This window comes from Panthera uncia (assembly GCF_023721935.1).
Source record: "Panthera uncia isolate 11264 chromosome D3 unlocalized genomic scaffold, Puncia_PCG_1.0 HiC_scaffold_8, whole genome shotgun sequence".
In the NCBI taxonomy this organism is placed as follows: domain Eukaryota; kingdom Metazoa; phylum Chordata; class Mammalia; order Carnivora; family Felidae; genus Panthera; species Panthera uncia.
This window is the reverse complement of record NW_026057586.1, coordinates 52,467,073-52,481,090: the sequence shown is the minus strand read 5'-3', so window position 1 is coordinate 52,481,090 and position 14,018 is coordinate 52,467,073. Positions and strand designations below refer to the sequence as shown.

At 36.7% G+C, this 14,018-nt stretch overlaps 1 protein-coding gene across 6 annotated transcripts in view; it reads right to left on the bottom strand.

Annotated features, from left to right (window-relative positions):
- SMCHD1 (structural maintenance of chromosomes flexible hinge domain containing 1) overlaps positions 1-14,018 on the bottom strand; it is a 168,288-nt gene that overhangs the window by 71,426 nt on the left and 82,844 nt on the right. For all 6 annotated transcript variants that reach the window (XR_007455432.1, XM_049620377.1, XM_049620378.1 and 3 more), the window contains 5 exons: positions 9,240-9,365; positions 7,177-7,256; positions 6,785-6,942; positions 5,094-5,209; positions 3,373-3,437 (listed from right to left, as the gene is read on the bottom strand). Coding sequence is in view for 5 of the 6 variants with exons in the window: in XM_049620377.1 (XP_049476334.1) it covers positions 3,373-3,437; positions 5,094-5,209; positions 6,785-6,942; positions 7,177-7,256; positions 9,240-9,365 (545 nt within the window). In the remaining variant the exon portion in view is untranslated. The remainder of the gene's footprint in view (positions 1-3,372; positions 3,438-5,093; positions 5,210-6,784; positions 6,943-7,176; positions 7,257-9,239; positions 9,366-14,018) is intronic.

Below are 14,018 nucleotides of genomic sequence, written 5' to 3'. Positions count from 1 at the left end.
CAGGCCCATAGCCAGAAAAGAAATTGAATCAGTTATCAAAAATCTCCCAAAAAGTAAGAGTCCTGGGCCAGATGCTTCCCAGGGGAATTCTACCAGACATTTAAAGCAGAGTTAATACTTATTCTTCTCAAACTGTTCTAAAAATACAAATGGAAGTAAAGCTTCCAAACTCATTCTAAGAAGCCAGCATTACCTTGATTCCAAAACCGGACAAAGACCCTAATAAAAAGGAGAATTACACGCCAACATCCCTGAGGAACATGTATGCAAAAATTCTCAAGGAGAACCTGGGTGGCTCAGTCAGTTAAGCGTCCAAGTTCAGCTCAGGTCATATCTCGTGGTTCATGGGTTTGAGTTCTTCATTGGGCTCTGTGCTGACAGCTCAGAGCCTGGAGCCTGCTTCTGATTCTATGTCACCCTCTCACTCTGCCCCTCCCCCACTCAGGCTGTGTCTGTGTCTCTCTCTCTCTCTCTCTCTCTCTCTCTCTCTCTCAAAAATAAACATTTAAAAATGTTTTTAAAAAATTCCCAACAAGCTACTAGTAAATCGAATTCAACAGTAAATTAAAAGAATTATTTACTATGATCAAATGGGATTTATTCCTGGGCTGCAGGGCTGGTTCAATATTTACAAATCCAAAAACGTGCACATTAATAAAGGATAAGAACCGTATGATCCTCTCAACAGATGCAGAAAAAGCATTTGACAAAATACAGCATCCTTTCTTGACAAAAACCCTCAAGAACGTAGGGATACAAGGACCATACTTAACATCATAAAAGCCATATGTGAAAGGCCCACAGCTAATTATCATCCTCAATGGCAACAACAGAGTGCTTTCCCCCTGAGATGAGGAACACAACAGGGATGTCCACTGTCACCACTGTTGTTTAGCATAGTGTTGGAAGTCTAGCCTCAGCAGACAACAAAGTGAAATACAAGGCATACAAATTGGAAAGGAAGAAGTCAAACTTTCACTCTTCCAAGATGACACAATACTTAGTCTACATGGAAAATCCAAAAGACTCCACCAAAAAAACTGCTAGAGCTGATCCATGAATTCAGCAAAGTCGCAGGATGTTAAATCAAAGTACAGAAATCGGGTGCATTTCTATACACCCATAATGAAGAGAAAGATTATATTAGGTAATTGATCCCACTTACAATTGCACCAAAAAACGTAAAATACCTAGCAATAAACAATAGAAAGCTTATGAAAGAAATTGAAGACACAAAGAAATGGAAAAACATTCCATGCTCGTGGATTAGAACAAATATCGTTAAAATGTTGATACTATCCAAAGCCATCTACACATTCAATGCAATCCCTATCAAAATAACACCAGCATTCTTCTCAGAGCTAGAACAAACAATCCTAAAATTTGTATGGAACCACAAAAGACCCTGAATAGCCAAAGTAATCTTGAAAAAGAAAGCCAAAGCAGAAAGCATCACAAACCCAGACTTTAATTGGTATTACAAAGCTATAATCATAAGGACAGTTATGGTATCGGCACAAAAACAGACACATAGATCAATGGAATAGAGAACCCAGAAACAGACCCACAAATATGTGGCCAACTAATCTTTGACAAAGCAGGAAAGAATATTCAATGGAAAAAAAAGACAGTCTCTTTAGTAAATGGTGCTGGGAGAACTGGACAGCGACATGCAGAAGAATGAAAATGGACCACTTTCTTACACCATATACAAAAATAAATCCAAAATGGATGAAAGACCTAAATGTGAAACAGGAAATAATCAAAATCCTAGAAGAGAAAACAGGCAACAACCTCTTTGACCTCAGCTGCAGCAATTTCTTATTGACAGGTCTCCAGAGTCAAAGGAAACAAAAGCAAAAATGAATTACTGAGACGTCATCAAGATAAAAAGGTTTCTGCACAGCAAAGGAAACAATCAGCAAAATTAAAAGGCAACCAATGGAATGGGAGAAGATATTTGGAAATGATGTATCAGATAAAGGATTAGTATCCAAAATCTATGAAGAACTTACCAAACTCAACATCCAAAAAACCCACAAATGATCCAGTAAAGAAATGGGCAAAAGACAGGAATAGACGCTTTTCGAAAGAAGACATCCAGATGGCACACAGACATATGAAAAGATGCTCAACACTGCTCATTATCAGAGAAATACAAATTAAAACCACAATGAGATACCAACTGACACCTGTCAGAATGGCTAAAATTAACTCAGGAAACAAAAGATGTTGGCAAGATATGGAGAAAAGAGAACACTTTTGCACTGTTGGTGGGAATGTAAACTGGTGCAGTCACTCTGGAAAACATGGGGAGGTTCCTCAAAAAATTAAAAAATAGAACTACCCTATGACCCAGCAATTCCAGTACTAGGAATTTATCCAAATACAAAAATGCTGATTCAAAGGGGCACATGAACATCACTGTTTATAGCAGCACTATCAACAACAGCCAAATTATGGAAAAAGCCCAAATGTCCATCAACATATCTATGTATCTATGTATCTATCTATCTATATGTATATGGAATACTACTCGGTGATGAAAAAAATGAAATCTTGCCATTTGCAACAATGTGGATGGAACCATAGGATATTAGGCTAAGTGAAATAAGTTAGAGAAAGACAGATATCACATGATTTCACTCATAGGTAAACTGGAGAAACGAAAAGATGATTATAGGGGAAGGGAAGCAAAAATAAGATATAAACAGAGAGGGAGGCAAACCATAAGAGACTGTTAAATACAGAGAACTGAGGTTTAATCGGGGTGTGGGGGTGAGGGGTGGGGAAAATGGGTGATGGACATTAAGGAGGGCACTTGTTGGGATGAGCACTGGGTGTTATATGTAAGTCATCAATCACTGGATTCTACTACTGAAGCCAAGAGTACACTGTATTTTAACTAACTTGAGGGAAAAAAAAGCAAACAATTTTCATATTTCACAGCAGAGGTCCAGAAAACAAAAGCAACAATTCAAGTGAATTCAATCCAAAGTAATTTAGTAAAACTGTAAAACAAAAACAAAAACAAAACTAGTTCAGTTACCTATTTTACTTCATACCTTTTAAGTTTTGAACTATAGAAATGTATATATTATAAAGTGCTCTGGCAACATAATGTAAATTTTTCTGATCCTAGTTTTGAAAGTTAATATAACCATCACAACAATCCTTCCCCAAACCATTTTACAAAGCTTACAAACAAAATACTTATTTTCTCAAAATAATTCCTGAGAAAAATTAAAACACTAACATTTTCTTTTCAATCATAAATTACTTTTTCCCCAGCTGAGCCAGACAAACACCATCAAGGCTGAAATCACTTTATAACAAATTATGCATAAAAATATGAAATGACTTGAGAAGTACCTGAAGTAGAAGCAGCCATCTTCTTTGTCATTATCTTTTATTTTATTACAACTAAATGTTTCTGCCTAGAAAGGAAGTAGGAGAGAAGGAGGGGAGGGAGAAATCAGGATGAAACCTTTATATTTCCACTAAACGCAAATACAGATCACATCTGGATTTATAAATACATACACACACAGCTATACATAGGTATCTTTACAATGCATTAAAATTAAAACAAATTTTTTTTTACATTTATTTATTTTTGAGAGACAGAGCATGAGCAGGGGAAGGGCAGAGAGAAAGGGAAACAGAATCAGAAGCAGGCTCCAGGCTCCGAGCTGTCAGCACAGAGCCCGATGTGGGGCTTGAACTCACGAACCATGAAATCACAACCCGAGCCAAAGTCGGATGCTTAACCGACTGAGCCACCCAGGCGCCCCTACAATGCATTTAAGATTCAATAATGAGATTAGTCATGGGGACAACCATTAAAAAAAATTTTTTTTAATGTTTATTTTTGAGAGAGAAAGAGAGACAGAGTGTGAGCAGTGAAGGAGCATAGACAGAGGGAGACACAGAATCTGAAGCAGTCTCGAGCCTCTGAGCTGTCAGCACAGAGCCTGACTCAGGGCTTGAACCCATGAACCGTGAGATCATGACCTCAGCTGAAGTCGGACGCTTAACTGATTGAGCCACCCAGGCGCCCCTGTGACATACCATGTAAAAGGTACACAAAAGATCTCTGTGGGGGTGACATGGTAATAGCAGCTTGATGGGACTGACCGTATAAATTAAGGAAGCTAGTTAAAGCTCCATGTGGCTACTAAGCACTTGAAATATATCTGGATCAAACTGAAAGGTGGTGTAAGCATAAAATACACATGAAATTTCAAAGACTGGTAACATAAAAGAATGTAAAATCTCATTAATAAACTTTAAATACTGAGTACATGTTTAAGTGGTAACTTGATGTTAGGTTAAAACTACTTTAAAATTAATTTTACTTCTTTTTACTCTTTTAATGTATCCACTAGAAAAATATAATGTGTGACTTGTATTATATTTCTATCGGACTGTGCTGCTTAGACCCTCAACTATTCTCACCACTCTACCCTCCCTCCTGTATCCTGTAAGTATATCATCACATCTCTTTACTGTCTCATTTTATATATTATCTCTTAGTGGTATTTAACAGTGCCACTGTCCTTTAGAATTTTTTTAGATGTTTATTTAATTTTGAGAGAGAGAGAGAGAGAGACAGAGGGACAGAGAGAAGGAGAGGGAGGGAGGGAGACAGAGAGAGGGAGAGGGAGGAAGGTAGGGACGGATGGAGAGAGAGGGAGACAAAGAATCCAAAGCAGGCTCCAGGCTTCGAGCTGTCAGCACAGAGCCTGACTACAGGGCTCGAACTCACAAACTGCAAGATAATGACCTGAGCCGAAGTCGGCTGCTTAACTGACTGAGCCACCCTGGTGTCCCTGTCCTTTAGATAATTTTAAAGTGTAAAATATCTTAAAGTTCAAGGAATATCACAATGTAGGCTACTCTTTTTCAAAAGAATCAACACTTAATTTTGAAACATATTCTAATATACTCATATATACATACATATCTCAAGTGATGAAGTGGGTTAATGTGTAGTTCTTCAGTATATACAGACTGCATTCTTGCATTAAATTACATTTAAGTTAAATGTAAGAGTTAATTTTAACTTCTAAAAATGCTTCCCCAGAACTTACATTTGCTGGTGGTCGGTTCCCACTGTTAGACAGCTGCCACATTTTCATGGAAATACGTGCTGGATTAATATTTTTGATGATACTGTCATCTTCAGAAATAACAGTAATCATAAAATCTGTCATGGTGAATATTAAAAAATTATTTCCTAGTCCACTTAATGAATTAGGTTAAATAACCGTACGTCTTAAAGTGTACATTTTGTTTAAATGTTAATAATGAAATTCTGAAGAAAACAAAACCATTCTGTAATCAGCATTCCCCAATAATCTGTCTATAAAAATGTACTAATCATGACAGACAACTCTAATGCTAAATCTCTTCCAGAAATCTAACGCATACATCTTTACTATTATTAATCCTTTGCCTTATTTTCACAATCTGCCTTGCTAGAAGTTCTACCATGCAAGACCAAAAAGGTTAGACTGTGGATACTCAGCAACACAGAATTAGGCAACTGGTCATAAATCCATGTGCTTTACGTATTCTGAGAATTCAGTGTATATTTTACAGTTTTATTCACTTGGCACCCATATGATGGGTATAATTTTTTAAAGTTTTGTTTACTTAGAGGGAGGGAGGGAAGGAGGGAGAGAGAGAAAGTGCAAGTGTGCACAAGCATGTGAGTGGGGGAGGGGCAGAGGGGGGGGAGGGGGGGGGGGAGGGGGAGAGGGGGGGAGGGAGGGAGAATGAATGAATGAATGAATGAATGAATCCCAAGCAGGCTCCGCACCAGCAGCTTAGAGACTAACGTAGGGCTAGAACCCACAAACCGTGAGATCATAACCTGAGCTGAAACCAAGAGTAGGATGCTCAACCGACTGAGCCACCCAACCTGAGCTGAAACCAAGAGTAGGATGCTCAAGCGACTGAGCCACCCAGGCACCCCTGCTGGATATAGTTTTTTAATGACAGGAAATAGGTCTTACCTCTTGAAACAGACTTAAAATTATGAGTATAAAGGCTATGTATATATGTAACAATTATTAAAAATTATTAATTTTATAATCTGAACTTTTTGGTCTGCTTGTTTCTACTGCTTATAACTATGTATATGAATTCATCCCTTTAAGAAAACAAAGTCTTCAAGAAAATTACCCATATAAAGTAAATACCATTTCCTATTGAAAATAGGAAGACTACACTGCCAGACTACACTGAAATTATCTGCTTACTTAAGTGTTTTCTACAGTAGACAGAACTCATTGGCAATTGTTGTATTCATTATTGGAACCAAGAGCCCAATACAGTGTCTGGACATCGCATGTATTTAGGAAATGTTTTTTGTTCTGAAATAGTTTTAATAATAAATTCTGATGTTTTCACCCAAATTAAGTTAAACAATCCTGGTTCTATTTGGTTGAAGATGACATTAAAACCTATTTAATAGAACTGCCACAGTTCTTGCCATCCTTCTTTTGCAGAACTTCACAATCCAGTGAATGAGCAAACACAAACTCCATTACCACAGGCTCTCAGCTTATGTACAAACTTTCCGTTCATTCTTGACCATTAAGGGAATGTACAATAGAGATGAAAGAAGATATAGTTAAATCAAACATTTTCTTTGCCATTTAAAATGCTATGCAGGCTTGTTTTTCATCATGCTAGATATCTAGAATAAATAATTTATTCCACTAGTGTAAAAAGCAATTATCATTACAAATCTATTTGAAATTTGTGACTTACTCACCAGTGAAAATACCCCCTGCTAAAAAGGAAGCATCTTTGTCATATTTAATATTGAGACGAATAGGTTTTTCAGGGTCCGGAAGAATCATTAACTTAATTATAGGTCCTTCTATGTTACTTTTGTTATAAATGGCTCTAACCTGCATCACATGTTCTCCTCTAACAGGAGGGAGAAAAAGAGAGACAAAGAGTTCTAATTACATTATAGTTATAGCTTAAAAATTGAGACAACTTATACAAAGTTAAACTCATTTACAAAACCTCTCTACTCCTGTTCAGTTCCATCTACTACCTAACACTAAATAGAAGGCTAATTATTACTCTTAACTTCGGCAAGGAAAAAGAAAACTCAATTTTTATATGACTAATAACTATCAAACTTTTGGTTCTTACCTAGGGGCATAAACACTGAACACTCCCAAATTAGCCCTGCCCCTTTCATCTGTTTTATGCTGTTGGTTTGAAGGAGTAAGCTAAAAACAAAACAAAACAAAATGGTTAATTAGACAATTCTAGAGAACAAATTCTTTTCCCCTATTACAATGTTCTTTTCCTCCATTATTATTTTAACATTTGTATTTGCACACACTTCTACAATCTTTGATTTCCTAATCTGAACTAGTAGAAATAATGTAATATATAATTACTTAACCCAAAGGACAACTTCTCATCTTGATCAATTAAACTATAATTTAGTGTATTTCAGTTACTAAGTTGCAGAATTCAATGCTCACTGCTTCAACAGCAATGATATTTCAAGTGAAGGTTGGTTATACAAACACTGAAGGTACATTCCAAAATGGGGGCTGAGGAGGTGGGGTGGGGGAATGGCACAGGTGAAATAAACATAAATATACCACAAATATACATTTAAGTCAAGGCATCAAGATAACATGTCCATTGTTACTCATCTTTCTCTTCATGTTTACTCAGACGTGTTCCTTAGACCTCTGTTGCAACACTACCTTCTTAGTAACAACCAAGCTTTCACTTTCCAATGAATAAAAATCAATGGTACTCATCACTGGTTAAAAGAATCTCTCAGCCTTCTACAAATACTTCTGTGAAACTAGACTAATATTCTTATTTGTGGTAGATAATAATCAGTTTAACTCTCCTAAACGCAAACACTGACAACAAAAGTGAATTTGTAAACTGTTGTAGCAGAATATCAGACTCTTTCTTAAGCTCTGATGTCCATTTCTGCTTAATGGAACCTAAAAATTAGGTAATATGGTAGGTACATGCAAAAAAGCAATAGGCGAAAATGAGAAGGCACAATCAAAATGACAAAATAAAAGCCTTTATTTTACTTATCTCATTTACCCTTTGATCCATTTACCTCTCATCTTTCTCAAAGTATTTCTTCCATCTGGGTCCTAAATTCTTGTTGCTAAGCCCAAGAAGCATGTCTTCTACTTCCGGGTGTACAGCAGCAATACCAGTCTTTCTTAACAGAAAGACTGACCCTGACTATTTTACTATGAAAATAAGTCTATGTGGATCCCAAGCCATTCTTGGCATTTTAATCTCCCATATGACTTTTAAGATCAACGTGTCAGGTCCTAGAAATCTGTTATGAGTTTTTATTGAATTAATGGATTATTTTTAAGACAACTGAATATTTACATAATCTCAACTGTTTTTATCCAATAAAATGATAAAATGTTCATAGAAGGATACTTAAGCCTGGCTGAAGACAACCCCAGGAATTGTCTCTGTGCTGCCTGGTAACAACCTGACTGGGACAAATTAATTGACTTCATTAGGAGGGACTATGTCACAATACAACTTTGCAAGGGACAAGCAGCTTCTCCCATTTCCCCTCACAGGAGGGCTTCCAACTCTGTACCAGGCACCCCAAGTTCCCACTAGAACCCAAGAAGCTGGCAATCCCAGTGCTCGTGTAAACAGGTGGTACCTAATCTAGGACTTCTTGGTATTAAGCACTATGTTTGCCCCCAAACATTACAAGGCGATACTCATGCTTGCCCCATATCCTAGAATATAACTCAGTATAAGTCTAGCAGCTATGCACAGGCCCTGGTAGCACTCCATAAGGTATGGAGGACAGGTGGACTCACATGATGCTTTTTGATCACCTTTAGCTTAAGTTTCTCAAGTAATGCCTATTCCTTAACCCATATTGTAGGTGACTATATTTGCCTTTACTCACTTTCTCAGTGTCATCTATTCATTCTAATCTGAAATCCAAATACATACTAGTATTGAAAGAATCATAACTGTAGAATACTGTCCCTTATTACATTGCTTGCAAGATATGAAGTTTAGTTCCTCAAAATAATTATGAAAAATCTTTAAGGTGATTTAAACTAAGCAATAATCAAGGTTATGTAAGACTATATTTTTAAAAATATGACATCTAATAACATTATGACAACGAAACCCAAAATTTTAAGTAGACGAAAATTATGTAAGGATGTTTTAAAACTTACCTTTAAATTGTTAGCTTTCACAAGACTTATTTTGACCTGTGGTACAGGTGCTGGATTGTCCCACTGATCACAAAGTTGAACAATGAGAGGATTCTGTAATTCTCTTCCATTAATCACTGGAATGGACTAAAACAGGTATAAATATTTTCAAAAGCATTAAAGCATATGTGCCAAATGATATAATTACTACTTGTACACTTATTAAATGATCATTTAATTTATCTTGGTTCTAATCACAAATGGCTTCTTCATCTATTAAAATAGACTTCTGAAAGTGAATTATATTGTCACCAGTGATCATCATCTTATAGAAGTAATTAATAATAATAAAAGTCCAAAAAAAAAGCATTTGACATTATGGCTTTTAACACATCCCTAAAAGTTACATATTAGAATGACTTCAATGGGGGCATCTGGGTGGCTCATTCGGTTGAGCGTCTGACCATTGATTTTGGCTCAGGTCATGATCTCATGGTTCATGAGATCAAGCCCCATGCTGGGCTCTGTGCTGACAGTGTGGAGCCTGCTTGGGATTCTCTCTCTCCCTCTATATTTCCCTCCTGCAACTCGCACACAGTCTCTCTCCCTTTTCCTCCTTCTCAAAAATAAATAAGTAAGCATTTAAAAAAAAAGGAATTACTTAAAAGCTTATCTTAGGTTCTCAGATTTAGCATTGGCTGTCTATGGTTTAGCTCCTCTGTCAAGGACAAGCACTCAGGCACTTTACATGAAGCAGTAATACACAGCTTTCTACCACTCATTAAACAGGACTAGAAAAGAGAGGGAAACAAACAAGAGACTCTTAATGATAGAGAAAAGACATATATATGGGTTGACGGAGGAGGTGGGTGGAAGATGGGCTAGAGTGGTACTTAACGAAGACACTTATGATGAGCACTGGGTGTTGTATGTAAGTGAATTTTACTCCTGAAACCAGTATTGTACTGTATGTTAACTAAATAAAATTTAAATTAAAAAAAAAGAAAATGCATACAAACATACATACATAAATAGGACTAGTTGCTGATAATCTATACAAAAACGCTTGTTTTTTTCCTCCATGTAACGGCTGTGTAATTCTGGGAATTTCCTTGTTGACCTATTTGTACTGAACATATCAAAGGAAACACAGTGCCTAGCAAGAAACCTGATGAAGTTCCAATCTTATGTATCATATTTTAAAAGCTGAAAAAAATATTGGAGAGAACCGACTAGTGAAAAAGTAAAATTGATTTATCATCTCTTTCCTATTAATAATGTTCCCTCTGCTTCCTCCAAGCCCCACTTTACTAGAGGTAGTTGGTTACCAAATTAGGAGGTTGCTAAAAGTGGGGAAAATACTAATGTGTTTTGAATAGGACTTAATTTTTCTTAAAAAAATAACTTTAAGACTAGTTTAGTTAAAATGCTTAACGATCACAAATTTTACATGGCTATAGTTGACTATATTCCATCTGCCAAAGTTTATTAAAAGCCTGAATTTAAAAATCAATGACAGTTTCCAAATGCAAACATTATCATGGTACTTTATTCCTAAACACATTGTCCACCCATCACACAGTAATTACTTTTAAAGAATATTCTTTAATAAATGACTTGTAGCCTAAACTGTTAGTCACAGAGTTGTCTGAGAGAAAGTGTGTGTGGGGGGGGTTGGGTGGGAGGAGGAAGTATCCAAAATCAAATGTTCATAATTACAAACCTCTACCACTTTCTAATATTGGAATGTAACTTAATGTTTCAGGATTTCAGATTCCTCATTTATAAAATAAGAATGTTAAAAAGTGCATAATGTTAAGACTAAATGAAAGAACATATGTGTATATTAATGTAACATTTATACATTTTTTTCTATTTATCAGTTAGGTGTTAAATTAGTTCCCCTTTTCCACTTCAGATCCTATTAGGGGGAAGGTAGGGTCAAGATTTAATTAGGACCTAACAGATACATTCAGAACATTTCATCCTAAAACAGCAGAATACATATTCTTCGCTAGTGCATATGGAATATTTTCCAGAATAGATCACATCCTGGGTCACACAAATCAGTCCTCGATATAAAAAGATCAAGATCATACCATGCATATTTTCAGATCACAACGCTATGAAACTTGAAATCAACCAAAGGAAAAAATACACGGAGGTTAAAGAACATCTTACTAAAGAATGAACGGGTTAACCAGGAAATTGAAAAAGAGATTAAAAAAAAAAAAAATACATGGAAGCCAATGAAAACGAAAACACGACAGTCGAAACCCTGTGGGATACAGCAAAGGCAGTCCTAAGAGGAAAGTACATTGCTATTCAGGCCTATCTCGAGAATCAAGAATGGTCTCAAATACACAACCTAACCTCACGCCTAAAGGAGCTACAAAAGCAGCAGCAAATAAAGTCTAAAACAAGCAGAAAAAGGAAAATAATAAAGATAACAGCAGAAATAAATGATATAGAAACAAAAAAACCCAGTAGACAGATCAATGAAATTGAAGGCTAGTTCTTTGAAAGAAAAATTAAATTGATAAACCACTAGCCAGACGTATCAAAAAGACAGGACCCACAAAGATAAAAATCAGTAACGAAAGAGGAGAGATCACAACCAACACCACAGAAATACAAACAGTTGTTAATACTATGAAAAATTTTATGCCAACAAACTGGGCAATCTGGAAGAAATGGACACACACGACCAAAATTCAAATGGTAAGAAATAGAAAATTTGAACAGGTCCACAGCCAGCAAAGAAATTGAATCAGTTATCAAAAATCTCCCAACAAAAAGAGAGTCCTGGGCCAGATGGCTTCCCAGGGGAATCCTATCAGATGTTTAAAGCAGAGTTAATACCTATTCTTCTCAAACTGTTCCAGAAAATAGAAACGGAAGGAAAGCTTCCAAACTCATTCTACGAAGCCAGCATTACCTTGATTCCAAAAACAAAGACCCCAATAAAAAGGAAAGTTATAGGCCAATATCCCTGATGAACCTAGATGCAAAAATTCTCAACAAGATACTAGGCAAATCAAATTCAACAGTATGTTAAAAGATTTATTCATTGGGGTGCCTGGGTGGCTCAGTTGCTTAAGCATCCAACTTCGAATCGGGTCATGATCTCACAGTTCATGGGTTCGAGCCCTGCATCAGTCTCTGTGCTGACAGCTCAGAGCCTGGAGCCTGCTTGTGATTCTGTGTCTCCCTCTCTCGCTGCCCCTCTCCCACTTGTGCTCAGTCTCTCCCTCCCTCTCAAAAATAAACATTAAAAAAAAGAATTATTCATTATAGTCAAATAGGATTTATTCCTGGGCTGCAGGACTGGTTCAATATTCACAAATCCAACAACCTGATACACAACATTAATAAAATAAAGGATAAGAAACCTATGATCCTCTCAATAGATACAGAAAATGCATCTGACAGGAGTGCCTGGGTCGCTCGGTTGGTTAAGTGACTGACTTCGGCTCAGGTCATGATCTCGCAGTTTGTGAGTTTGAGCCCTGTGTCGGGCTCTGTGCTGACAGCTCAGAGCCTGGAGCCTCCTTCAGATTCTATGTCTCCCCCTCTCTCTACCCCTTCCCTGCTCACGCTCTGTGTCTGTCTCTTAATAATAAATAAACATTAAAAAAAAAAAAAAAAAAAGAAAATGCATCTGACAAAATACAGCACCCTTTCTTGATAAAAACCCTCAAGAAAGTGGGATAGACAGAACATATCTCAACATCACAAGGCCTTATATGAAAGGCCCACAGCTAACTATCATCCTTAATGGGGAAAAACTGAGCGCTTTCCCCCTAAGGTCAGGAACACAACAAGGAGGTCCACTGTCACCACTGTTGTTCAACATAGTACTGGAAGTCGTAGCCTCAGCAGTCAGACAACAAAATAAATAAAAGGCATACAAATTGGCAAGGAGGAAGTCAAACTTTCACTCTTCCAATATGACAAGATACTTACTCTACATGGAAAACCCTAAAAACTCCACCAAAAAAACTGCTAGAGCTCATACATGAATTTAGCAAAGTTGCAGGATATAAAATCAAAGAAATAGAAATTGGCTGCATTTCTATACACCAATAACGAATCAACAGAAAGAGATATCAGGAAATTGATCCCATTTGTAACTGCAGCAAAAACCATAAGATACCTAAGAATCAACCTAACCAAAGAGGTTGATTTGGATCTGTACAGTGAAAACTACAGAAAGCTTATGTAAGAAACTGAAGAAGACGCAAAGAAATGGGAAAACATTCCATGCTCAAGGATCAGAAGAACAAATATTGCTAAATGTCGATTGAAGTAATCTACACATTCAATGCAATCCCTATCAAAATAACACCAGCATTCTTCACAGAGCTAGATTCACAGAGCTATAATTCTAAAACTTATAGGGAACCAGAGAAAATCCCAAACAGCCAAAGTAATGTTGAAAAAGAAAACCAAAGATGGAGGCATCACAATTCCAGACTTCGAGCTGTATTACAAAGCTGTAATCATCAAGGCAGTATGGTACTGGCACAAAAACATATAGATCAATGGAACAGAATAGAGAACCCAGAAAGGAACCCACAAATATAAGGCTAACTAATCTTTGACAAAGCAGGAAAGAGTATCCAATGGAAAAAAGACAGTCTCTTTAGCAAATGGTGCTGGGAAAACTGGACAGCGACATGAAGAATGAAACTGGACCACTTTCTTACACCATATACAAAATAAATCCAAAATGGATGAATGACCTAAATATGAGACAGGAAATAATCAAAATCCTAGAGAAGAAAACAGGCAAAAACC